Genomic DNA, 26509 nt, shown 5'->3' on the forward strand with positions numbered 1-26509 from the left:
GATGACTAGTTGTGCAGGCGAAAGGACAGAGTCGTCATAAAAGTTGAAAGAGTTTGTTGTAAAAGGAGATTATGTCTTACGACTACATCAAAGAGATATTTTTAAATATTTTCCATTATGCATTCGATTTATAAAATAATATTTTTGAATTGTAAAATCCTCTCTTGTTCCTTTATGTTTGAAACAATAGTGGACAAGTGTTACTTATGTAAAACGATTACTTTTAAATCAATAGCGTTAATTACTTCGCAACTAGTTATAACAGGTGAATGAATAAAATCGCCAAGAACTAGTCTCATAACATTTTAGTTCGGAACCCTAAAAAGTGAACCTTGTGACGTATTTCAACTCTCAATTACGTATGGCTTTGCAAGCAAACTGTGAGAGCGCTATGATAACGCGTGCGCAGTTGAATATGGCGATTTGTGCGAGTGCTGTGATGTGTTTTATATTTTTGTTCGTGTTACACGTTTCACAATCTGCTAATGTTGAATGGTGTAAGCCAATGCGAATGCAGTCACCGCCAGGAGACGCTATCGCTTTGGTTTCCTACCCCGGAAGTGGCGATACGTGGCTCAGATACTTACTACAACAAGCAACAGGTACAGTCACTACCCGAAAAGGTTCGCCAGTTTTCAAACACGGATAAAAATTAATACTACCTAATTAAAACACATAATAACGGGTTCTTACCGCGTTTAAAATATCCCGCGGCGCGCGGGATGACTGTCATCCCGTGATCATGGCACTTGCAACAGTGTCGAAATATCGGGAGTCTCATATCCCCATTTAAACGCGGTAAGAACCCGTTATTATTTGTTTTAATTATGATAATAACCGCGTAAACTTAATACTACCTATTTCTCCCATAAGCGCGGGCGGAGGGCTAGAGGGAAACCACTGCCCTATATTTCCCTAAAAAGTAGCATGGAAATTGCTGCACCGACAAGAGCGTGGCTCTTAAATTGATGATGGTTTCCTATAAGGTGTCGCTACTGTTGAGTGTCCTTAAATTTTGACAGTTCCCCATACTATTTGAATAAACAAACATATATTTTTGGTCATATTTTTACACTATAACCCCATGCGCAGTGTTTAACTGCAACATCACAGTGTTATACGGGCTGTTAGTGACATCGTAACGAATACTGATAGGGATGATTCATCGATTATAATATCAATCAAGTTTTAAATATAATCGACGCCAGCGCCACTACCGGTGGATAATGTTACTAATTATATGATTGCCAACGCCTTATCATGAAGTAATCATGCATTTAGTTGCTCATATCGTTAAACGTTTTGTGTTCATTGATTTGGCCAAACTACATCATGATGTGGCCAAAGAATGATATTCTATTTCATGAAATGATCGAGCACATCATGAAATGATCACTTCTAAGATCTGGTCACGACATATATATATGTTATTTATATTCTAGGTATATATACGGGGTCAATTTACATTGACGATGAACTGAAGGATAACGGGTTTCCAGCTGAAGGTACATACGATGGTTCTGTACTGGTGGTGAAGATTCATGAATTTTGCGATTATAGTAAAAAGTACGCTTATGAAAGGGAACTATATTTTGGAGAATCTGCTATTTTGTTCATGCGGAACCCCAGAGATGCATTATTGGTATGTTTTTTTTGTATCCAAAGGTTCAATACGATCTACTCTGAACCGGCGTGCGTGTATGAAGCGATTGATGAGTGTGGAGGAGGCAAGAGAAGTGTGTCAGGATCGAAGCAAATGCAATTCTATAGTCTCTGCTTACCCCGGTGGGAAATAGGCGTGAGTTTATGTATGTATGTATGTTTTTCTGTATCTGTTATCAGAGTAGGTATATTTTATTAAGTACAGTCTTGGTACGTAAGTACAGTTTTTCCCTTTCGGACTGGGTTATACTTTAAAGATTTAAGATAGTTTATTTCTCAAAAAGACTACGTTTGATTCGCTTACTGAGAAACGATCACTTTCATATAAGTAGTTTTAAACAACATTGGCGATGGACTAATTGAACTGCAAAAAGAAGTAAGTAGGTAGGTACTTAAATAAAATAAAAGTATTTTTCATTTTTCTATTTAACTTATTTAAGTATGAATTTTAATCAAGAAAAACGTAATAATAAAACGAAATTTATCACGTTTTTCTATGACGTCACATTGTGCTTTATCATACAAATTCCATAGTACGAGTAATTTATTGTTTTGACGTTCAATAAAAAGTAACTGATTTGACTAGTTGGAAACTAGTCTGTTACTCACTTATATACCTTGTGTGTTTGTTTATATTCTTGCTACGACACTGTGTATTTTTTGGTAGCAACAATTATTAAAATAAGTAATCGTGATTTTTGCTTTTATTTTCTAGTCCCTGTATAATCAACTGAGCTCACATGCGTCAGGCATCAAGTATAGTTTCGGAAAGAAGTTATTTTCATACCGACACTCCCATAAAGACGGTAATTTATAAAATTTGTAATAATTTTAAGTGTGCACCAAGAGTTATTAATTTACCTTAAATTCAGTTGTCACTACGTGTCCGTCAGAATCGCCGGTCACTCGTATTTTGTCCAGTGGTTTGAGCTTGCGGCTCACGCTTCGGAGGTCCCGGGTTCAAATCCCGGTAGGAACATATCACGAAAATCACTTTGTGATCCCTAGTTTGGTTAGGACATTAAATGCTGATCACCTGATTATCCGAAAATAAGACGATCCGTGCTTCGGAAGGCACGTTAAGCCGTTGGTCCCGGTTACTACTTACTGATGCAAGTTAGTAGTCGTTACATGAGCCATGTCAGGGGCCTTTGGCGGTTCAATAGTAACTGACACTAGGGTTGATGGGGTTTGTAAACCACTTCACGACCCACACGATAGAAGAAGAAGGCGTAATTTAAGTTGAAATTCTGCTCAATTATTGAGCTGCCCAATTAGTGCCGCCTACTGCGTATTACTAGAGAATTACTTTTAAAGTATTTTAGCAATAAAATAACATTTGAAGGTGACCGGCGATACTGACGTCAGGATGGCCTTTTTTTGACGTGACTTATTGTAGATTTGCCGCAGATGGCATTAACTACTTGGCCGGACAAATGGGAGCACTGAAGGCTCTCACCGGTACAACGTTTAGCGATATGTGCTGAATGAGTGAAATCGACGACCATGCCGGCCGGGTCGGTATAGGGGTTCAATATGTTTACAATCGAACCGTATAAATAACTACGCGCGCAAATAAATGACTTTATTTTTTTTATTTTTTTTCAATTTCAGATGGTACCTCACCCGTCCTGATGAGAGTCAGTTCACAATGGGAGAGGTATGCTTTCGATGCTATGTCGGATTGGGAGCAGTTCCATATGTCCTGGCTTAATTTTCGGGGGAAACTACATATTGTGAAATATGAGACCCTGGTGTCGGACACTCGCCGAGTGCTGAAAGACATTCTGGAATTCATCAAGTTCAATGTTTCTGAGGTAAACAAGTTGCCTGGACAAGATTGCTTCTAAACAATGACCTCACCTATTGTACCCATTATTACCTCACCTATTATTTATGTACCACCCACACAGTTACCGTTATCAAAATCAAATCTAATACTATACTTTATTGGACACAAACAAAACAAACAAACATTTAGCAACAGTACAAATACCTACCAATCCTTCTCCAAATTTCAATTTCATCATCGAATAAAGACCACCACCATTGAATAAAGATATTTTTGACTTAGAACTTGAATTTAGACAAATAATCGCTATATAAATACAATGAAAGTTTTCGATAATTTGTGATTTGTTATTATTTTATTGAAATTTGGGTTCTGTGCAGCTTAATTGATGTGCTTTAGTCACAAATAGAGGACATAAAATAAAGGAGGTCCTTTGATGATCCGGCCGTCAGTGCGTTGCATTTAGAATACTTAGTTTTATTATTATTATGATTTTTTTGACTAAATTATTTATTTATTAAGTACCTAATCAGAATTTTATAAATAGAAGTCATAATTACTGTATTAAAAGCAGTCAATAAAAATACACATTATATAAAATAGACAATAACAATATATTTAGTCAAATAAGCCCCCGCGGGTGGATCCGGGCGCAAAAGTCCCCATTATTATGATTATTTTTATGATTCTAGTTTGTTTTTCTACTTTTTTTTTGTTAATGATTTTTAATCTTGGTTTTCTTTTTGTTTTGTTTTTTTTTTTCTTTTTTTCTGTGTATTGATTTCCGTGTGGTTTCTGTCCTATGTTGAATGTAATGTACCTGTCTGTCTTTGTCTGTGGTGTCCGGGAGTAATAAATGTTTCTTTCTTTCTTACATAAACCCAAAAAAAAAACTTTTCATTTCCAGGAAGACCTAGACTGCGTTATGAAGCATCGTGAGGGGATTTGGCTACCCAATCATCCTCAAATAAGCTTCGATCCATTTACTGAGGTCATGTATAGTAGATTAGACGATATACAAATCACCGTGTCAGACGCAATAGCGGAGAAAAACCTGACAATAGACAATGGTAAGATAAGTTTAATTAATTTTATGCGCTCCAGAAAAGGTGGTTTTCCCGCGAAAAAATAGTGTAGAAAAATGCGTTTAGTCAAGTGGATTAAAAGCATTTTTCTACGCTGTTTTTTTAGAACAATCACAGTATATAATACTCGACCATTAGACACATTAGACAAATTAACTTTTAAATTTAATAAGGTGCTTAATATAGTAAGTCTAATAATGTAAGAAATGTAACACCAATGAGTTATTAATTTAAGAACCTACAGTTTTCACTAACACAGTGGGCTCGACCATTATACACTGCGATACGGCTCACCTATCACGTTGATCTAAAAAAAACAGTGTAGAAAAATGCGTTAAATCGACTAGAGACTAAGCAACTTATAAATTTTATAAATTTCTTATTATGGTAACTCTAATAATATAAGAAAAGTAGCACCAATGAGTTATTAATTTATCTTAAGTACCTGCAGTTTTCACTAACACAGTGAGCTCGACCATTATACACTGCGATACAGCTCACCTATCACGTTGATCTAAAAAAAACAGTGTAGAAAAATGCGTTAAATCCACTAGAGACTAAGCAACTTATACATTTTATAAAGTGCTTATTATCGTAACTCTAATAATATAAGAAAAGTAGCATCAATGAGTAACTAATTTATCTTAAGTGCAGTTTTCACTAACACAGTGAGCTCGACCATTATACAACATAGCTCGGTGAGGTGTGGATACTTAGTTCAATGCAATGGATGTACTTCTGACTACCCTAATTGGGATATAGTCGTGAGCTTAGTTAATACTCTGAATATGTGAAGTGTGTATTCCGTTTTTGGTTTATCTTGGGGTCCGTTTACTGTATATGAAATTATTGATAAATAATAACATAACATAACATAACAAATACTTTATTGCACAAACAGGAAAAAACAAAATACAAAACAAAAGAGAAATAGAATTAGTACAATAGGCGGCCTTATTGCTTATTGTTAATAATGTTTTTTTTTTTATTCACAGAATTGACGACGTTACCACGTAAAGAGGAAACCACTACAGGTAAAGTCATGGTACTTTCTTCGCCGAAGAAGGGTAAACAAAAATTTTGAGGTCCACTTACTTGAAGTTATTGACAGGTCCATTTTTTTACAGAAACAACCTTACCATACAAAGAGATAATCAGCACAATTCCAGGTAAGATAATGGAAGAGGAACTACGTAGGTATACAAAGTAGTCCAGAGATAGCGACAAAATAATGATTTCTGAAGTAAGGTAGAAAATCTAGAAAAGGTCAATACAGTGTGTCAGTGGGTCAATACAGGTTAGCTCAAATACCTCCGAAGCGCTTACATTTTTTTTTTGTTTCTAGGTGTAAATACATTCAAGAAACTTGTGGTGAACAATAGTATAAGTTCGTCAAATTCAGATAGTTTAAGTATTGAATACAGGGACATATTATGAAGAAAACGATTCCTAAACTGATAATTATAATTGTTTCGAATATCGAACGAAGCTTCCACGTCACAGTCCAACTCCCAAGACTCTAGATCACGCGACAGATGCCAGAACAAAGAAGAGAAGAAGGACCAATATCGTGAAAATTGATTTAGAAGACGCTCACGACTCACACTTGCTAAATTACACATACGAGTATGTTCCTTTTTAATTATATATTGGTGCTAATTCCTGTAAACACCATCTAATTTTATTTTAAGGTATACCTGTCATTTTCTTATCCGTCGAAAAGGAAAGGGACGAGTAATCGACAAGCATAAAATTTATCGAACACACGTCAATTTTAAGCACAAATCTAAAACAACCGTCTAAAAATTTACATCGGCCAATAACCCGACAGAATTATGTTGACAGCACACGTCAAACGGTTTGCATACCAGCGAGATACCTTTTTGATTCGCCCGGGTTATTCATTCATTTACTCATTCTTCCTAAAATGAAGAGCTGTCAATCATACGTCTCTTTCCTTTTCGGCGGGTAAGAAAATGACAGGTATAACTTAAAGTAAAATTAGGAGGTGTCTGCAGGAATCGGGGCCATTATCCCACATAATATTTTTATCACTGTCAGTTGTCATAATGTTAGTCAAGTAGCGAGGTCTTAGTGACTAAGGCCCCCAGGAAAATGATAAGGTATTCAAGAAAATAAAATGTCAGAAAGACAACGTCGCGGGCTACAGCTAGTAATGTATGAAGCGCTCTCCGATAATCAAATTACCTACTTTAATTGTCGAACCGCTTTGAACGTCAGAGCAGAGTGCATCCGGTTCCGGTGTTACTCATGTAATCAACGAGATTTAAAAAACAACGGAAGTGCTTTAATCGGATAAAAATCGAACAGTTTAACGATTTACATACATACTTTTTTTTTAATGAACCATTTTTGTAAAGGTGATTTTCTTTATTATACATTATAGTGCCTGTCCCACTAACCTAAATATTTATATTGTATATTTTTTACCTACCTAGTACCTAGTATAATTACTAACATAGTTTTAAGGGCATTGTTAGTAACACTCTATGGATTTAAGTTGTCTGAAAGATTTCTTTTCTTATTTATTTTTTTTATAGTAAGGTAAGAAGCTATACCACCTGAATAAATACATTTCTGGCTTGAAAAAAAATCCTTTTAAAATGATTTCCTGTGACCAAACATTTTCTTGGACTTTGCCTACCTCATTGATTATAAGGCATAAGTTTATATATTATTTACTTTTAAATAAAAAGAACGGCCAATTCAGTTTAATTATTGATAACATTGTAGAATCGTCTCAATGCGCGATAAGAATTAGACCTGACAAAGTACGTACGCTAGTGTTGTGATGTTTATGAGCATAGTGATATCACTATAAGTATAAATATATCTGATATATATATATATATCAGTCGATATTAGGTCTATCGAATCTCTTCTATCTAACAATATGTAATGTGAAAAAAACCTACAACTCGGAAATCCACATCCAAACATAGTTATTAATGTGGGTCGAATCGGGTAGGGCCTCGTTTCCAGTTTTCAGTCATGTACTTAATATGCAAAGCAGTAAGTACATAAAGCGACGGTTGGTGGTAGGGCTGACAGATGAAGACCTAGAAGGACGTACATAGACCAAATTGGAGATGTTCTTAGAAAAGGTTCCGTACGTTCTACTCTGAACCGGCGTGCATGTATGAAACGATTGATGAATATGGAGGAAACAAGAGAAGTGTGTCTGGGTCGAAGCAAATGGAATTCCATAGTCTCTCATAGGAAATAGGAGTTAGTGTATGTATTTATGTATGATAGATATCCGGTTTTCAGTCATGTACTTAATATTTTAGTGAATCATACCAAAAGTGGCTGCAAGTTATCTCGGCTCATCATCAGCCCATTAACGTCCCCACTGCTGGGGCACGGGCCTTCCCTATGGATGGATAGGGAGATCGGGCCTTAGACCATCCCGCGAGCCCAGTGCGGATTGATGGTTATTAACGACTGCTAATGCAGACGGGACCAACGGCTTAACGTGCCTTCCGAAGCACGGAGGAGCTCGAGATGAAAACTTTCTTTTTGTGGTCACCCATCCTATGACCAGCCTTTGCGAAAGTTGCTTAACTTCAACAATCGCAGACCGAGCGCGTTTACCGCTGCGCCAGCGAGCTCTTCATACCCCGATACTTTTACGCTCTTATACGTGTGTACTTTTACCGTCAAATAGAATTTAAAAGTAAAAAAATATTATACGTACATAAAAAATATCATTCGCTGTACTTTTAGAGTCCGTAAATAATATAATTATGTAAAAAAAATGAACACTCCACGCGTACTCAAATTTTAATATATTCGTATATATATGTTTCAACAATACATATAAGTATATACGCGTTCTGTCCACGTTCAAATGTTTGCTTATTCAAATCAAAGGACCTGTTTGTGATTCAATTCGTGAAACACGGGAAATCATTTTACCTTTTTCAATTTGACACGTATGTTATTACGAGTGGGACGAATCAGCTCAGGATATAAGCTGTTTTGTAGGTATAGAATCGTTTCATTTGGAAATTTATATTATGAATACTTAAATTGGATTTTTTAAAGTGGAGATTTACTTTTTTGATCATTATTAGCTACTAAACTTGCTTTTGCCCTGGTACTAACTTTACAATATATTATTTTTCTTAGTAAAATGCAAAAAATGAGCTTCACAGAGATTTTCTAAGTAAGTATATTTTTTAGAAATTATTTATTAGAAACAAACCGTCTTCGGCTATGGTCGCCATACAATTCTTATCGCACTCACCACCACGATTTATTTGAAGAGTGGCTGCTACCATAGCTATGCTATGGTAATCTAACGAATCTGCAATTTTGTGCTAAAATAATTTGTGTCTTATTGACAATAGTAAAAGGTGAAATCAGATTCGCCAAAAATTTCACATACGTCGTTGGCCACGTCAGCAACGGTTTGAGGCTCCAATTCTGTAATGCATGTATGGATGTATGTATGACGAAACTATAAAAAAAATGTAAACTCAAACATTAATTACTTCACCCATCCATTGCCTTTATTTCGAGTGCAATAAAGCATATACGATGTAGAGGAAGGTCATAACGAAATTACTTGGACTAGATTCAAGAAAAGGCCGTCTTCATACAGGGAGGTCAAGGAACTTGCAAATGATCAAGAAATGTGGAAAGAACTCCACCTATACTATCCTAGCTTTGAAATATTGAATGAATGAGCTTTATGCGGTGTAGAGGAAGGCCAAGACGAAGTTACTGAGACTAAATTCAAGAAAAGACTAAGTATGGATACATCCATACAGGGAGTTCAAGGAACTTGCAAAGGATCGGGAAATCTGGAAACAGCTCCATCTATAAGAGCCTAGCTCTAAAATATTGAATGAATAAAAGTATATACGTATTACAAAACATCCAAGGCGCCTTTAATAAAACAGCAGTTGTACAAAACATTAACTCTGCTAGTCGCAATCGCGACCACTCCAAAGCCACTTTCGGGATAGATTAAAAAAAGTTTCCGTATCCACTAACACGATCCAACCACGAGTTGTAAGCGAAGTTGGACTGGACGAAACTCATTTCGTTTTGTTCCAAACCAGTTTGATCCGCATTTCAATGGGTTTGGTGGTAACTCGCACACATGAAAACTGGCACTAGCGTCTAATCGTTAGTTTGACACCACCGCGTCCTCAATTTTTTCTCTCGCTCTCGCTCTCTCTCTCTCTCTGTCTCTTTCCTGTCCATGCGAAATTAATAATAATAAAAAGGCGTAGGGATGTGACGACCCCATCGCCCCCTGGTGAATTCATCAGCGAACCTGGTGAATTCAACAGTGCAGTCAGTCTCCGCAGGCCAGCTTGTGGCGAGCTGTTGGTAAGTGACGACACCACGGAGCTGAGATCGGTCAGGCCCTCCGTCTCCGGCTTGCCTTCACTGGCCGGCCGGAGTGGACCCCAGCGGGGGCCGCAGGACTCTCACCTCTGGCTTGCCTTCATTGGCCGGCCAGAGTGAGGCGTTAGAGCTATACGCTCGCAGGGTGGAAGTGAAAGATGCATAAGTCGCGAGTTGGTGAGGCGGGTAAAACGCCTCGCAGAAAGCGGTGTACACCTCTCGACACCCTGAGCTGCTCACAACCATGTTGCTGCGTTGCCGTCCAGTCGCGTCGGCTAGATAGGTAGCCCATCCAGTGAGTGGCGAGTCACCGGCTGCTCATATTATCCATGTTTACCAACATTGGTCGAGCAGGCGCCATAGTCCCCCATAGTTCCAGTATCCCGGTCCACTAACCCCCAACCCAATAGCCCAATTCCCTTTGTTCCCATAATCTGCAATAGTCCTACACGAACCGGGGATTGTCTTTGGGTGCACTCCCATAGTGCATACAGGGACAATCGCCGGTTGGTGTCATACCACATTTAGATTAAACTGTCTTAAGGGGCCTCTACGTGTTGGCTTCGGTCCCACGCACTCCTTTCAAAAGTCCGGGCCTCCATAGGCCCGAGATATGAAAAAGACATACAATAATAATAATAATAAAACACTTTATTGCACACAAATTCACAAAACATTCTTCGAAATACTTCGATCTATATATCGACGCCGGCGCCATTTACTTTGTAAAAGTTTTTTTTTTATACGTTATATATATGATATGATGCTATAAATGATGTTGAATATAACAATATATTAAGTATACATCACCAACATTCTGCTTAGGTTTCGTATTTAAATGTCTAACGTTAAAAAACCTAACGTGAAATCGCGTAAGATTAAAATACCTATTCTAATTTAAATACCCTTTATACATAACACAACACCTACCCTACTATAAGAAGAACTTCGTATTATTTGGTTAGGTTAGGTACTTACTTAGATTTTAGGTATTTTAAACGTGGGCTATTTAACGTTAGGATTTTTATTTATTTTTACATTTAAATACGTACAACCTCTGTGTTTAAATCTCGATAGCACCATCTATATTATTTTTGGGGAACTTAGTCTGGAAATTCCCTAATTACGCGAAGATTACGAGTTACCAACATACGGCATTCGAGCAGCGTAGTAATTATGGTCGGAAAGCCATGTGCAATTAATTGTCGCCGGTTCATTATCAGAGACGCAGAAATGGTCAGCAAATCATTGTATGATTGGTTATATATATAATATATAATTACTAATTAATTATTTAGTTTTTGTAATGTTATTTTAGTATTTTACGTTAAGGTATATATTTGTAAAGGTCTCTCATACCTGATATAATTAAAGTATAACTACTTCATTTCAATTGAGCTTTTTAATAGTTACTTGCGTGTACTTTTGTTTCTTTTTTTTTAGTTTTAGTAGTATAGTTTTAATTATTTGTAATGTCAAGATTAATATTGACTTGTTAAGGCTATATCTTAAATAGTTTTATATTTGACATATTGTATAGGTTTCATTTTTTGTGATTTTAGTAATAAAAAATTGTTTGCTTAATAAAATAAATAAATAAGTATGAAGTAAGTAAACATAAACAGCCTATGATATTCGTTCCACTCACTCAACCGGAAAGGATTATGCCGGTAATATAAGAACGAATATTAGGAATTATAAAGTTTTAAATTCTTAATAACGTTCCAAATTCAAATTTGAAATTGAACCAAATTCCTATTTCGTTCTATCCACTTTTTTTTGACAAGACTTATTGTAGATTTTCCGCATATGGCATAAAGTACCAACTTTGCTGAACGAAGCCTATAAGTACATGCTACCCTAGTACCTGGCCTGACAATACTGACAAATGAAAATACCGTTAAATTGAAATAGTACACCGAATTCGACATAATTATTGAACAGTGAACGTGTGATGGGATGATAATGAACGCTCGATTGGCATTTAATGTAAAATGCTCGACAATTTCTGCGACCCTGGTACATAATTTGAATCTCAATGTGAATATAAATGAAATATATACGTAAATGGCACTCTATGTTAGTTATCGCTCGAATCACTTTGTGAGCCCTGATTTGGTTCGGACGTTGCACGCCGATCACCCGATTGTCCGAAAGTAAGGTGAGCCGTGCTTCGGAAGGCACGTTAAACCGTTGGTCCCGGTTGCTACTTACTGATGTAAGTACGTAGTCGTTACATGAGCTACGTCAGGAGTCTTTGGCAGCTCAACAATAACCCTGACACCAGGGTTGATGGAGTTGGTATTCCACCTCATAACCCACGAGGCAATATCATTATTTAGGCGATAGCCGTGGTCGTTCCCGCTTAGAGACGGTAATGAAAAGTATCGGCGCCCGAAAGAAGTAGTAGGTATATGATCCCGACAACCCGATTACTCTAGTGTTAGAGACGGCCAATCAGCTCGCGACAACAAACACTTCAACACTTCAGAATCCCGTTACCGATCGAGCCGGCATGGTCGACGATTTCCCTCATTCAGCGATTATCCTTATCGACCCGCTAGGGTCGATTAATTCCTTTAAATATTATCCTCTCAGACGACGCTTTGAGCTGAGGTTTGCGCTCAACTGGGTACCTTCAGGTTTGTTGTCTTAAATTGTACCGAATGAGAGCCCTCAGCGCTCCCCATTTGTCCGGCCAAGTAGTAAATGCTATTTGCGGCAAATCTCCAGTCACGTCAAAAAAAAAGAACGCGATGTTCGTGCGTCACCCAATAGGGTCCACATAATATCAGCGTCGTGGTTCGCGCCGCGACTTGTGCTGAGTGAGGCCCTTTTATCTCAGGACGTCCACCACCACCTTATGATCATTTCGACTAACATCCTTCTTGCTTTTTTGTAATTGTTTTAGTGGAAATTTGATATGATATTGTTGTCTTTTTGTGTGTGACGTGCTTTCATAATAAACTATTTCTATTCTATTCTATTCTAATCTGTCCTGAGAGTTTGCTTAGTTTATTCCGACAGTAGGTTTAGAAAAATTAGAAAACTGAATCATTTATTCAACGTCATCATAGATAAACTTGTTGAAGGTACAATTAACATTACTGATTTTTGATATATTTTTTAAAGTTGGGCAACAGAAAGGCATACACACATATAAACATAGCGGTCAAACACATAACCCTCCTTTTTGCTTCGGCGCAGTCGGGTAAAAATATCAACCACCCTTGTAGAGAAGGAAAACTACACCCATGCGGAAACTCCCGACCGCAAATTTTCCCCCACATTACATCGGATCTCGAACAACTTCTATCAGCCGCAACATAGTGAACACATCGTGTTCAGTTGTGTTCACTCGGTCGTGTTATATTCACGCAGAAATGTCGAAATTTAATTGATGATAGTGTAAAAACCCGGAGGCATATTTCTGAATCGCTCGCCGCCAACACGCGTGCGAAAATATACAGGGTGTTAATGACATCGTAACGTAACGGTTGTGAGGTGAGTTACCAACCTCATCAACCCTGGTGTCAGGGTTATTATTGAGCCGCCAAAGGCCCCTGACATGGCTCATGTAACGATTACTCACTGACACTAGTAAGTAGTAACCGGGACCACCGATTTAACGTGCCTTCCGAAGCACGGATCATCTTACTTTCAGACAATCAGCCTGTAATGTCCTAACCAAACTGGGGATCACAAAGATGATAACGAAAACTTTGAGGAATGATTCAGACCATTGTTCTGAGTGAGTTCTCTTGAGTGACTCTTATCGGTTTAGCATTTTCCATGCTACTTTTTAGGGAAAAATAGGGCAGTGGTTTCCCTCTTGCCTTCCGCCCTAAAATATCCAAAAGTATGGAACTGAAAATAATTTAAAAAGCACTAAAATTCTCACGAATTTTCCGACAGGAAATTCGACATGATATCAACTCAGAATCGTCCCCTTCAGTATTTGTTACGACGTCATTAAGACCCATCCGCACTTATATAGCTACCTGGACATATTTATACGGGGTGTAAGTGACATCGTAACGAATACTAAGGAGGTGACTTAGCTCATTATTCTAAATTAATATCGAGTGGAGTTTTCAACAATTTTGAACAAATGGTTATAATGCACAAGACGACCTTTTAACATATTTCGCGGAGCTCCGTGCGTTAAAATTTTCTCCTTCTACCTCTATTTTTTTGTCTGCCCATCCCATTACGAATTACCGACGTGTGTTTATGCAAGTGTTAGACACTGAGTTGTTTGATCAAAATTCCAGTCTCCTCTGACGCCTAATTGAATACAAATGTTTGCACTCCTTATCACCACGGAAGACGTGGTATATCATATTAGCCCCCGGGATACGGTGAGGTATTCAAACACACCGCGTGGGTAATACTTCGTATCCTGGAGTAGATTACAATTTAATTTAGTTTAAAGTAAATAGATAGATAGGATTGAGGAGCTCGGTGGCACAGCGGTATACGCGCTCGGTCTGCGATTGTTGAAGTGAAGCAACTTTCGCAAAGGCCGGTCATAGGATGGGTGACCACAAAAAAAAATTCATCTCGAGCTTCTCCGTGCTTCGGAAGGCACGTCAACTCAGAATCTGTGAATCATTCCTCAAAGTTTTCAGAATGGTCTGAATCATCCCTCAAAGTTTTCAGATTGGTCTGAATCATCCCTCAAAGTTTTCGTTACGATGTCACCAACACCCTGTATTTTTTACGTTTCTGCTATAATATATCCGTGAAGGATACTGGTAAGTGGCCACGTACCAACGTGTCCTAAAATAACATGGTAGTAACCTTCATTTTGATGTGAAACGCGTAAATGAACAGGTTAAGTCGTGTGGAACTTTGAATTACTTACACTGTTTCACTTAGAGACAGTTCAAATTCAATTTCTTTGTTGTGAAACACAGGTACAAAATGAAGAATAATACTACGTACAGAACGGCAACTCCGCTCCCCACCAGCGGCTGAGCTAGGTTTACCTCACCCCCTCGGTCTTACTTTAGTCTTCGATCGTATGGGCGTCAGACGACACACACACAGATGCGCGTGTACGATAACGTCATAGTGTCTTTGTAAAACGAGGTGTTTTGTATAAAGCCTCCGGAGTGGAATACATGTAATACATAAATACTTACATTACAAAAAAAATAAGACCGTGCTATTTGCCGAGTGGCAAACAATTACAATGGTTACGAAGTAGTCTCCAAAAGTAAAAAATCTAAAGGTCCTATCTCACGACACCACAATTACGGCACCAACAAAAAGTTCTTTTTTGACATGTCTTATAGTAGATTTGTTACAGATGGCATTAAATACTTGGCCGGACAAATGGGGAGTGTAGAGGGCTCTTATCCAGTACAACATTTAAGGCAACTGGCCTGATGGTGACCAGTTGGGCGCGAACCTCGGCTCAGGGTCTGAGAGGAAGAATATTTGAAAGAATTAATCAACCATAGTAGGTCGATAGCGAAAAGCGCTGAATGAGGGAAATCGTCAAGCACGCCGGCGGGGTCGGTATCGGGGCCAACAAAATGTATACAGTTACAAAATGTATGCAGGATAACTCACATGGTTGCGCAACCAATTGCTGGCATTCTAATCCAGAACAATTTCCTGCTGATGGTGCAACCATGGTGTCCTAGAGAAACAACACCATACTTTTTCTATTATGCAGGTTGTAAAAAAATAAATGTGAAAGCATTCAAATTGCTTTTACCCGAAACTATATTTTTCATGTGGGACAAACTAACGAACGTATTGTTCATATTCGGAATATTTTATAAAATTCCATCACAATCCAATAACCAATTCGAGAGATTGTATATTACAAAAGATGTTAGTGACATTGTAACGAAAAAAAAATATATTTAGTACGTTTTCTTGATTGTACTAAACACGATAATAGGTACCTTTCTTGTCGCAAATGTTTTATCAAGATTTTGAGTTTTTACTGTTCCGCAATGTAAATCTAACCAAACGACAAGTCGTTATATGATTTTAATTAATTTGTTATTTTTATTTTTGAACTTTCAATGCAGCTTAAATCCCACTATGGGGCTGAAAAAAAAACATAATTTTCCCCGACAGAAATTCCAATTCATATCAACGCAGAATCATGGTCTCAATCATCCTCCAAAGTTTACGTTACTGTGTCACTGACATCTGTATACAAAATATTGTAACAAACTTTCTTCATAGAGCGAAAGAACTTTGTTAAGTAAATGTTATGCCATCTATCATCTTGAATCTGGGTCAACTTGATATGCCAAAATAAGTTAAAGGAGCGTATCACCTTAAATTGGATGTTTTGACTTTGAACAAGAGTTTAGGGTTTTGATGTGTTCTATTACTTTGGGCTAATAGGAGATAAAGAAGAAGTCAGATTAACGTTCACGCACTGCACATTTATTAGGCTCTTTAACAATTGAAATAATTATAATTAACAGGCTACTGTCGCAAGTGGAGGGAGCGCGGTATGGGAAACAACTGGTTGGCGAGCCGTTGCGCCCGCACAGAATTGCTGACTCCGATTTAAGGAATACACTGTGTGTCCCTACATGAGTGTATTTCTTTTCTTTTAGTTTTACTTCTAATTTCGAAAACAAAAGAACTCCCGCGGCCGCAGCGGAGCTGCTGTTTTGCAGATATCTGCATAGAGTTATTATGACTTGTTTAATCTTCTTCTTCTTCTTCTTCTAATCCTTTTATCCCCTGTTGGGATGTAGGGCTCGAATAACAAATTTCCACTCCTCGCGGTCTTTTGCACCCTCTGTGTTAATTTTGACAGATTAAAACTAAACATTTTGAACAAAACTCTTGTAATTGGTTTGTGAATAAATACTTATTCATTCATTCATTCTCCTAAGTATTAAGTACGTAATCGTTACATGACTCACGTTCTTAGCTCTTGGTCTTCTTCTTCTGGTGTCAGGGTTACTATTGAGCCGCTAAAGGCCCCTGACACGGCTCATGTAACGACTACTTAATTACATCGCTCAACCACTGGACCACGGAGGTCGGAGGTTAGCTCTTGGTGACTCAATATTATTTGATTTATAAGCGTGAATTATTTATGCATTTCTGCATTAATCATCTATGATAGCCTTGTAGGGTTCGGATCCCTCGGACACTAAAGTGTTTACATTCATGTTTGGATCATACGTAATTGATATCACGTAGTTTTCAGGATTTGTGCCCGGTTAATGGCAATAGGGTCGCCCTTATATGGGACTTAAACATAGCTGACTAAAAGTGGGTGCATATACTATACACAGGGTGTTACCATATACATGTGTACCTCGTAACGAAAACTTTGAGGGGTGATTCAAACCATGATTCTGAGTTTATATCAAGTGGAATTTTTCGTCGCAAAAGTATGGAAATGAAAATAATCTATTAAAAGTAAAAAAAAAACACTAATTTTGCGACGGAAAACTCCCCTTGATATTAACTCAGAATCATGGTCTGAATCATCCTCCTCAATATTAGTTACGATGTCACTAACGCCGTGTATATGTCGCAGTCGGATTGTATAATCCGGTGTATTACATCATTATATGGTCACCCTACAATTTAAGTAGTAGTACAATGCGGCTAAACGTGGACCGCTTTATTGGAGAACGTATCGCAATGACAATACGGCTAATCGTTGTACCGCCGCATTACAAAACGGTCCTGTTTTTGAAAACAGCTAGCCGTAATGTAATATAGCGGATTATACAATCCGACTGCGACATATATACCTTCAGAGAGACATCCTTGATGCTATGTATACGTATATGCAATGTATAGGATAAATTTCTCAGACGACAAAGAATCAACTACGAATGCAAATGTGTTGTCAAGCTATACTTTCTTGGTAAGCCGGGATACTTTGTTAAGTAAATGTTGTCTTGTTCCACGCGATCTATCACCATGAATGGAGGGAATCTGGGTCAAACATGATGTATGGGAGCGATGTGAAGGATTTAGCAGACTAATACCCAATAAACTCAACGTAACGTCAGTGTGGTTACTCATAAATTATTATTTTGTGTGTACTATTTATATAAGCAGGTATATAATTATGTTAGGTTATGTATATAGGTTAGGTATATTATTATATTTGTAAGTATGTTATATATTTATTTGCATGTATTTATTGGTAATAAGTTGTACTTATAGTTTGCACCCGCAATCTTTCAATTATTTTTTTTTACATTTTTCCTCACCTTATGGTTGTCTGGAAGAAATCGCTTTAAGCGATAAGGCCGCCACTTGCCTTGTACTTAGTTAAGAGACTTTTTGTAATTATTTCTTTTTATTTTGGTGCAATAAAGTGTATTTGTATTGTATTGTATTGTAAACTTGTATGAGAAATCTTGCATGGGGAGTTTGTACTTACAGTATATCATACGCAATATACGATCCTGTAAACACATATTAACCCCGATTCCTGCAGACACCTCTTAATTTTATTTTAAGTTATACCCGTCATTGTCTTATCCACCTAACAAGAAAAGGACGGATAATTGACAACTGTTAATGTCAGAATGAAAGAATAACCTAAAAATGCAATACCATGCAGGACGGTGACATGATGAACTAATGTTATGGGCGATAGGCTGATCCCTTATCACCATAAGGTTCATCATATCCAGCTTACGCCATCGTATCAACAGTGGCTGCAAGTTGTCTTTGATTACTTGTGGCTCTGCCCACCCCATTAGGGATTACGGGCGCGAGTTTATTTATGTATGTATGCAGGACGGTAGAGGCGAGTCACAAGGACTGTAACCTGGAACCTGACAGAGGGCAGCAGTAACTGTCAATACTTACTGTTCAGAGGCGGAGGACAGGAGTCCTAGTACGGCTTTGAAAATAGACTACTCTGGGCGCCATCCCAGTCGCGGCAGCTACTGCGGGGCGGAAGGCAAGAGGGAAACCACTGCCCTATTTTTCCCTAAAAAGTAGCATGAAAAATGCTACACCGACAAGAGCGTGGCTGTTTAATTAGTGATGTTGTGTGTAATATAAAAATAAATAAAAAAGTTCTATCACCGTTGATAAGTTACATAATAAATGTGATTTTTCAATAAGGCGCTTATGTGGTTTTCACAATAAAGTGATGATATACAGAGATAGTTTATCTTTCATCAATATGAGAGTGTCCAAAAATATTTTCCCAACGACACTGAATTAATTTATTATCGGACGCAAAGTAAAATCACTTAACATATTAATTGAAATATTTATGGACAGTTCATTTTACCTTGCCCGAACTCATGATGAATTGCGTAATTTATTTATCAGTGCTATGCCTTCATGCAGCTTTCATGGTCCAGTGGTTAGAGCGTTGGGCTCACGATCTGGATGTCCAAGTTCGATTCCCCGTGAGGATGCTGTCGAAATCAGCCGTTGTTCCAAAACACCTCCATCAACCCGCAGTAGAGCGTAGTGGAGTATTCTTCATACAGCCTCCGGTTGATATAGGGACCTGTGCCCATTAAGGGGATGTATATAGCCTTATTTCTGTATCTTGTGTCCTTTGTGCTCAATAATAATAAAGTTTACTGAAATAAGGTTTTACATTATGCATTGAAAGCATTGAAACTGTGTCTCGAGCTAGGCGAACTTGTGTCTTGAGAGACAGTGCCTTCCCAATATATGTTCTCAAATTCAAAAATATTTTTATTCAGTAGGTGGTAATATTTTTATTTATTTTTATTTTGGTGCACTAGAGTGTATTTGTATTGTGTTGTAGGTAACATAGTTACCTTTTGAATCGTCATTCGTACTTACGAACTGATCGTGCTTAGGAACTAATTAAACAGCGGTAATAATTCATCTTATTTTAGACGGTGAACCGTATCGCCATCTGTGATGGCATAGAATAAGGAATAATTCTACGTATAGAACGGCAACTCTCCGATCCCTACTAGCATCTGAGCTAGGTTTACCTCACCCTCCCCTACCGTCGAACATAATTTAGTCCTGAATAGTATGATGTCAGACGTTACACACACAGGTGCGCGTGTACGATAATATTAATGTGTGGTGTCTGTGTAAAACGAGGTTGTTTGTATGAAGTTCCCGGGGTGTAGTAATGGTCTAAAGCGTTATCTAATTTCTAAATGAATATCATCCATCTTTCATTAACACGAATTTCAAAAGGCTTACAACCTTGCATCTCTGTCATTCATCATTCCTTGTCAGGTAATGTTGTCACAGTTACCACGTATTTATACTCGAAAAGAGGAATTACATTGAACCAAGGATCTATAAGCGAGGTGGATATTCTACAAAGGAGTTGGATATTCTGTAAGTGAGATGGATACACTCACAAATCCTTAACGATATACCAGGGTCTGTAAACGGCTCAAGCGTCATGTATTCAAAATCACATTTAGAAGGATAAAGACTTTTGGGTTTATCTGCGATTCCAGTCAGTACCCACGAATTTAGAACGGATGTATAATGTCAATTCCGTATGTATGATAATACAGGATGTTAGTGACATCGTAACGAATACTGAGGGCGATAATTCTGGGTTAATATCAAGTGGAATTTTCCGTCGCAACATTCATGTATTATTTTTTTTTAATTATTTTCAATTTTATAATTTTGAGATGGAAAATTTCACTTCATATCAACTCAGAATCATGGCCTGAAACGTCCCTCAAAGTTTTCGTTACGATGTCGCTAACACTCTATATATGTTCCGTGTGACAAGTTTCAAGTAATAGTGATAATAATTCCATACAAAACCGAAAATTCCTGACATCGCGTACCATGCATTTTCTTTCATCTTTCTTCAAATAAATAAAGGTCTAATATCGAGTTTGCGATTACATATAAGTACTCACAATCACCCATATAAACGTAAACTCGGGAAATAGGAAAATCAATCTAATCAGCGATTCCCTAGACATTCGGCACGGATTCAATATTTGATGTTCAGTAATATAATAATAGATACTCTCTCGAGAGATAGTTGCAAACATCGAAAATGTTTCAATGAATTAGTCTGTTTAATTAAATGGGAAAATTTAATTGGCTCATAATATTGAACAAATTAGGTATTAGGTTTGTGTGTTTTGTCTGAAAAATAAAGATGATTCCGTGCTTCGGAGGGCACGTGAAGGCGTTTGTCCCGGCTATTAGCCGCAAAAACACCTCCACCAACCCGCAGTGGAGCAGTGTGGTGGAGTATCATAATGCTCCATACCCCCTCAGGTTACATAACATAACATAAACAGCCTATATACATCCCACTGCTGGGCACAGGCCTCCCCTCAATCAACCGGAGGGGGTATGGAGCATACTCCACCACGCTGCTCCAATGCGGGTTGGTGGAGGTGTTTTTACGGCTGACGCGGTTGTGTGCAACTGCGTTCCCGTGTCCTCGCCACATGGCGGCAAGGAGGAACACCGTTGGGTTAGCCTCAGGTTAACTTTTTTAAACGCTATACTTACTAATATATTTACTAATATATACTTACTAGTATAAGCATCTTGAAGCATACCTGAAACCAAACAAGATGAGGTTTTTAACCGTCTTCAAAAAAATAGGAGGAGGTTCTCAATTCGTTGGGATCTTTTTATGTATATTCCCCGATTATTCGTTGCGTGCATAAACATAACACAAACGACCTACTTATATAGGTACGCCCGACTGCTGGACAATTGGTTTTTGTAACATATTCAATAAAACGGCATTTGCATTTTGACATGACATAAGACCATAAGCAAACAACATAGATATATCATAGTTTTCTTATAATTAAAACACATACCGGGTTCTTACCGCTTTATTATCAGAAATATGAGACTCCCGATATTTCAACACTGTATCGGAAGTAATAATATTATTAACGCGGTAAGAACCCATGTAATTATGATAATTAACGCGTAAGTCACAAACAATGGTTTTCTTAATTAACCGGAGAGTATGGGAGAGGATGGAGCCTACTTCCGCACACCACTTCAGTGCGGTTTGGTGGATTATGAATAGAACAGAATAGAAATAGTTTATTAAAAAAGGATGCCACACACAAAAATAAGACAATAACTTCATATCAAATTTCCACAAAATAATTACAAAAAAGCAAGATTATTATTATTATTTTTTAATAAATAAAAAAATATATAATTATTAATAAGATGATTCCACGCTTCGAAGGGCAAGTTAAGCCGTTGGTCCCGACTATTAGCCGTAAAACAGCTCCATCAACCCGCTATATAGCAGCGTGGTGGAGTATCCTATTGCTAAGGTATCATTTTATTTCACGCAATCTTTAGGACAAATATAATAAAAATATCTACAATATCAGTAAAAAAGATTGTAGATTGTAGCAACTGTTTATCACTGCTATTTTCAAGGAGCAGACACATCATTCTCAGATTCATCCAATCGTATTGAATATTAAAATTTATGAGCTATAAAATGAAATGTTTTTACATCGAGTAAAAAGTTCGACAGCCTTGGTTTGTGTATTTGTATGTACGTATATACATACACATACTTTCACACATCTAACTTATATGTTGTATACGACTGTAATTGCATAACATAAAATTTTTGTCCGTTGAATTTTATTTAAGTATTTTTTTACGTATGTACCGATGGTATATCTTAAATAAATAAATACATAAACTCACCCCTCTGGTTGGTTGAGGGAAGGCTGTGCCCAGCAGTGGAACGTATATAAGCAGTTTGTGTTAACTTATTTAAAATATAAAATCCATAAAAAATACATTTTATAAAAGTGATAAACAAGTGCTCAAATATTTATAAAACATCAAGACATAAAAAGTAATGCTAGAAATATGCTACGCGCTACGCTATCCGTAGCAAACTGCTACGATATTCAAGATCGTAGTAGCAACGCGAAGTTCCTAAGAATTTCTTTACAAACGTTATGAGCTTAGCGTCCTAATGGGTTTCCTAGAAGAAATTGCTTTTTTATTTATTCAACAATCCTTCCAACGGGGCGTTAGAGGTAAAAAAGAGCAATAGAGTATATATTTAACGGTTAACCATTACGGAAGGTTTAAGTTAAACTGTTTATCCAAAAAAATAAGTTAGTTTAGTTTTTAAAAAAAAAAAGATATAACACAGCATCATAGTATCACGCATGTGTCCCCGAAAGGGTTAGCAGAGGTCTATAGTACACTTAGACACCCACTTCTCGCCAAAAAAATATTAAAAAAAAATACAAATATAACGCATGTCCGTTATCATTATAGGAGTGGGCAGAGCCATAAGTCGCTTAGTTGATATTTATGAAATTGTACAATACATACTCAATATAACAAAAACTATCAAAAGATGGACATAACTGTAGAAGAAATCTTTATATAACATAATTTCATGTTACAACATTTGAAAAACATTTATCTTTCAATCTCTGGTGTACGCCGACACCGTAACACCGTAACGAATACTGAGGAAGAAGCATATTTGGGTGAATATCAAAATGTGCCAAGTTTGGTGGCGAACTTTCATATAATTTTTCGTGAAAAAAGGATCCCTTTGGATCTATTTCATGTCGGAACCCAATTTTTCACGAAGAAATAATATGAAATTTCAGCTCATGATTCTGAATTGTCAGTCGAAAAGTGAGAAACTGAAAATAATTTAGAAAGACAACTAAATTTTCATGAATTTTCCGACAAGCAATTCTAATAAAAAAATATAGAACATGTTCAACCACTTGTCTTCCCGGGCATGTCGTAAAATCCGACAGAGGGATTGTGTGAGGACAGTCCCTCTGCCTATCGCCCATAACATGTTACCTCTAACATGATAAAGTAATGTTCTGGGCGATAGGCTGATCCCTTATCACCGTAAAGTTCATGATATCCAGCTAACGACATCGTATCAACAGCGGCTCCAAGATGTCTTTGGTTGCTTGTAGCTCTGCCGACCCTATTAGGGATCGCGGGCATAAGTTTATGTATGGTAGAGGCGGAAAAATCCACTTGATATCATCTCAGAATAATGGTCTGAATCATCCGCCAAAATTTTCGTTACGGTGTCACTAACACCCTGTTTAGCCTGTCGGGAATTGTTTTATTGCAGCGCTTTCATTTTTATTGTCCGTAACCTTTTCGCTTACACCCTTGAGAATAAAGCGAGAATCATGAGTTAAATCCAGATAAACATCTGAATATTCCTGGCTAAATTAACCTTATTTTAAGTCAAGTTGCTTCTTTGCTGTTCTGGGAGCAAATAAAAAACATAGAAAACGTTCAGCTGCTTGTCTTCCCGGGCATGTCGTATAAACCGACAGAGGGATTGTGTCATCTAACGTGATGGACTAATGTTATGGGCGATAGGCTGATCCCTTATCACCATAAGGTTCATCATATCCAGCTTACGACATCGTATCAACAGTGGCTGCAAGTTGTCTTTGATTACTTGTGGCTCTGCCCACCCCATTAGGAATTACGGGCGTGAGTTTATGTATGTATGTATTTAAGTCAAGTTGCAACTGCTAAGTACTTTTAAGAGGTTCGTCCACTTACTAGGTTCTTCTTCCATCGTGTGGGTTGTATGGTGAATTACCAACCTCATCAACTCTGGTGTCAGGGTTATTATTGAGCCACCAAAAGCCCCTGACATGGCTCATGTAACGACTACTTACTTACATCAGTAAGTAGTAACCGGGACCAACGGCTTCGCGTACCTTCCGAAGCACGGATCATCTTACTTTTTGGACAATGAGGTGATCAGCCTGTAATGTCCTAACCAAACTAGGGATCACATAGTGTTTTTTTAGTGATTTACTAGGTTATGGACACGCGAACGTAGTTCATCATCATCATCTCCCTACTGTTATACCGTTTTCACACAGGCTCTGCTTTACTGAAGGTTTGACTAAGCCGGATTTTGCAGCCTTCTGACGTTCAAAAAAAAAATACGGGACATCTTCACTACATCTTCTTGACGGGACAACAAAGTGATCCGTTTTTCCGTTCCAGGTTCGGAACCCTAAAAATATGAAAAAATACTAGCGAAATAAGCAATAAATTGAGGAGCTCGGTGGCGCAGCGGTAAACGCGCTCGGTCTGCGATTGTTGAAGTTAAGCGGCTTTCGCAAAGGCCGGTCATAGGATGGGTGACCACAAAAAAAAAAGTTTTCATCTCGAACTCCTCCGTGCTTCGGAAGGCACGTTAAGCCGTCATTAGCAGTCGTTAATAACCACCAATCCGCTTTGGGCCCGCGTGATGGTTTAAGGCCCGATCTCCCTATCCATCCATAGGGAAAGCCCGTGCCCCAGCAGTGGGGACGTTAATGGGCTGGTGATGATGAAGCAATAAATTATGCGTGTCACATTCACCGTGTATCCGCAACTCAATAGTATCGTTATATTGCGCCGCTGACTACTCAATATAAATAAAAAGGATTGTCGAGCATTGGACAATAAGTCTTGTGGAGCTCTCAGCAGAACGAGACAATGTCTCGTGATGCGATTCATGCGATGGTTGTGTGTGGCCAGGAGAGAAGCTATTATATAAATTCGACATAGGTACATAAGATCGATATCTACGTTACTAGAATCCGCAATGGCACTTCTAGCTCTGCGCAAAAAAAAATTGAATAAACGCAAAAAAAAAGAAAAACAAAAAATTCATTAATAAAAACGCAAAAAATGCATAAATTTTCATGTACCCAAAGGTTGCTCATTTGCTCATGCTAAGTCAAGCTTATGTGATAGTTTTTCTTCACTGTATTGTTATGTAGATTGTTATCAACTTATACTTTTATAAATACTATCAAAAATATTTAAATTACGTTCCTATAGGTATAGGTAACCTTGATAGAAGAAATATATAGCTTTTGGCTATAGCAGCAGTGGGGGTTTCAGTATTCCTTTTGGTGGTATTGATTCTTCGTGTATTATTGTTTTTACGTCTGTATAATCATCATCTCCCTAGCATTATCCCGTTTTTCACAGGGTCCGCTTACCTAACCTGAAGATTTGACAGGTCCGGTTTTTTACAGAAGCGACTGCCTGTCTGACCTTCTAGCCCGCGAAGAGAAAACCAGCCCAACACAGGTTAGGTCCCATACCTCCGAAAATGGATAATTTTATGTACATACATACATACATACATAAACTCACGCCCGTAATCCCTAATGGGGTGCAGAGCCACAAGTAATCAAAGACAACTTGCAGCCACTGTTGATACGATGTCGTAAGCTGGATATGATGAACCTTATGGTGATAAGGGATCAGCCTATCGTCCATAACATTAGTCCAGCATGTTAGAGGACACAATCCCTCTGTTGGTTTTTACGACATGCCCGGGAAGACAAGCAGCTAAACGTTTTCTATGTTTTTTATTTGCTCCCAGAACAGCATAGAAAGAAATAATTTTATGTCTGTATAATAAATAGATAAATAATGTTGGAACGACGTTCATCGCGGATTTCATAGCCGTCATTCCAGGGTGATTCTTCGGGCCACCGATCCCCTCTCATACATTATTCGGGCGACGATTCCCTCAGCGAATTGCTTCGAGACGCGGAATGGACTTCACTTATCCCTGTGTCATTTACGAGACGTCTTACTGTGATTTCGGGACGTC

The 26509-nt window shown here is 37.8% G+C and overlaps 1 protein-coding gene across 2 annotated transcripts; it reads left to right on the forward strand.

Moving 5' to 3' along the window:
- Positions 1–433: 433 nt before the first annotated feature.
- LOC126375914 (WSCD family member CG9164-like) lies at positions 434–6165 on the forward strand. Of its 2 annotated transcripts, XM_050023005.1 has the most exons (8): positions 508–602; positions 1443–1642; positions 2378–2468; positions 3277–3479; positions 4362–4524; positions 5535–5573; positions 5667–5708; positions 5885–6165. In XM_050023005.1, exons 1-8 carry the CDS (start codon positions 512–514, stop codon positions 5974–5976), a joined length of 921 nt encoding a protein of 306 aa, XP_049878962.1. In that variant the 5' UTR covers positions 508–511; the 3' UTR covers positions 5977–6165. The 2 variants fall into 2 exon arrangements, with proteins under 2 accessions (XP_049878963.1, XP_049878962.1); XM_050023006.1 differs by lacking the exon at positions 1443–1642 and having other exon boundaries at positions 434–602.
- Positions 6166–26509: the final 20344 nt, after the last annotated feature.

This window comes from Pectinophora gossypiella, chromosome 20, assembly GCF_024362695.1.
Source record: "Pectinophora gossypiella chromosome 20, ilPecGoss1.1, whole genome shotgun sequence".
NCBI classification, from domain to species: Eukaryota; Metazoa; Arthropoda; class Insecta; order Lepidoptera; family Gelechiidae; genus Pectinophora; species Pectinophora gossypiella.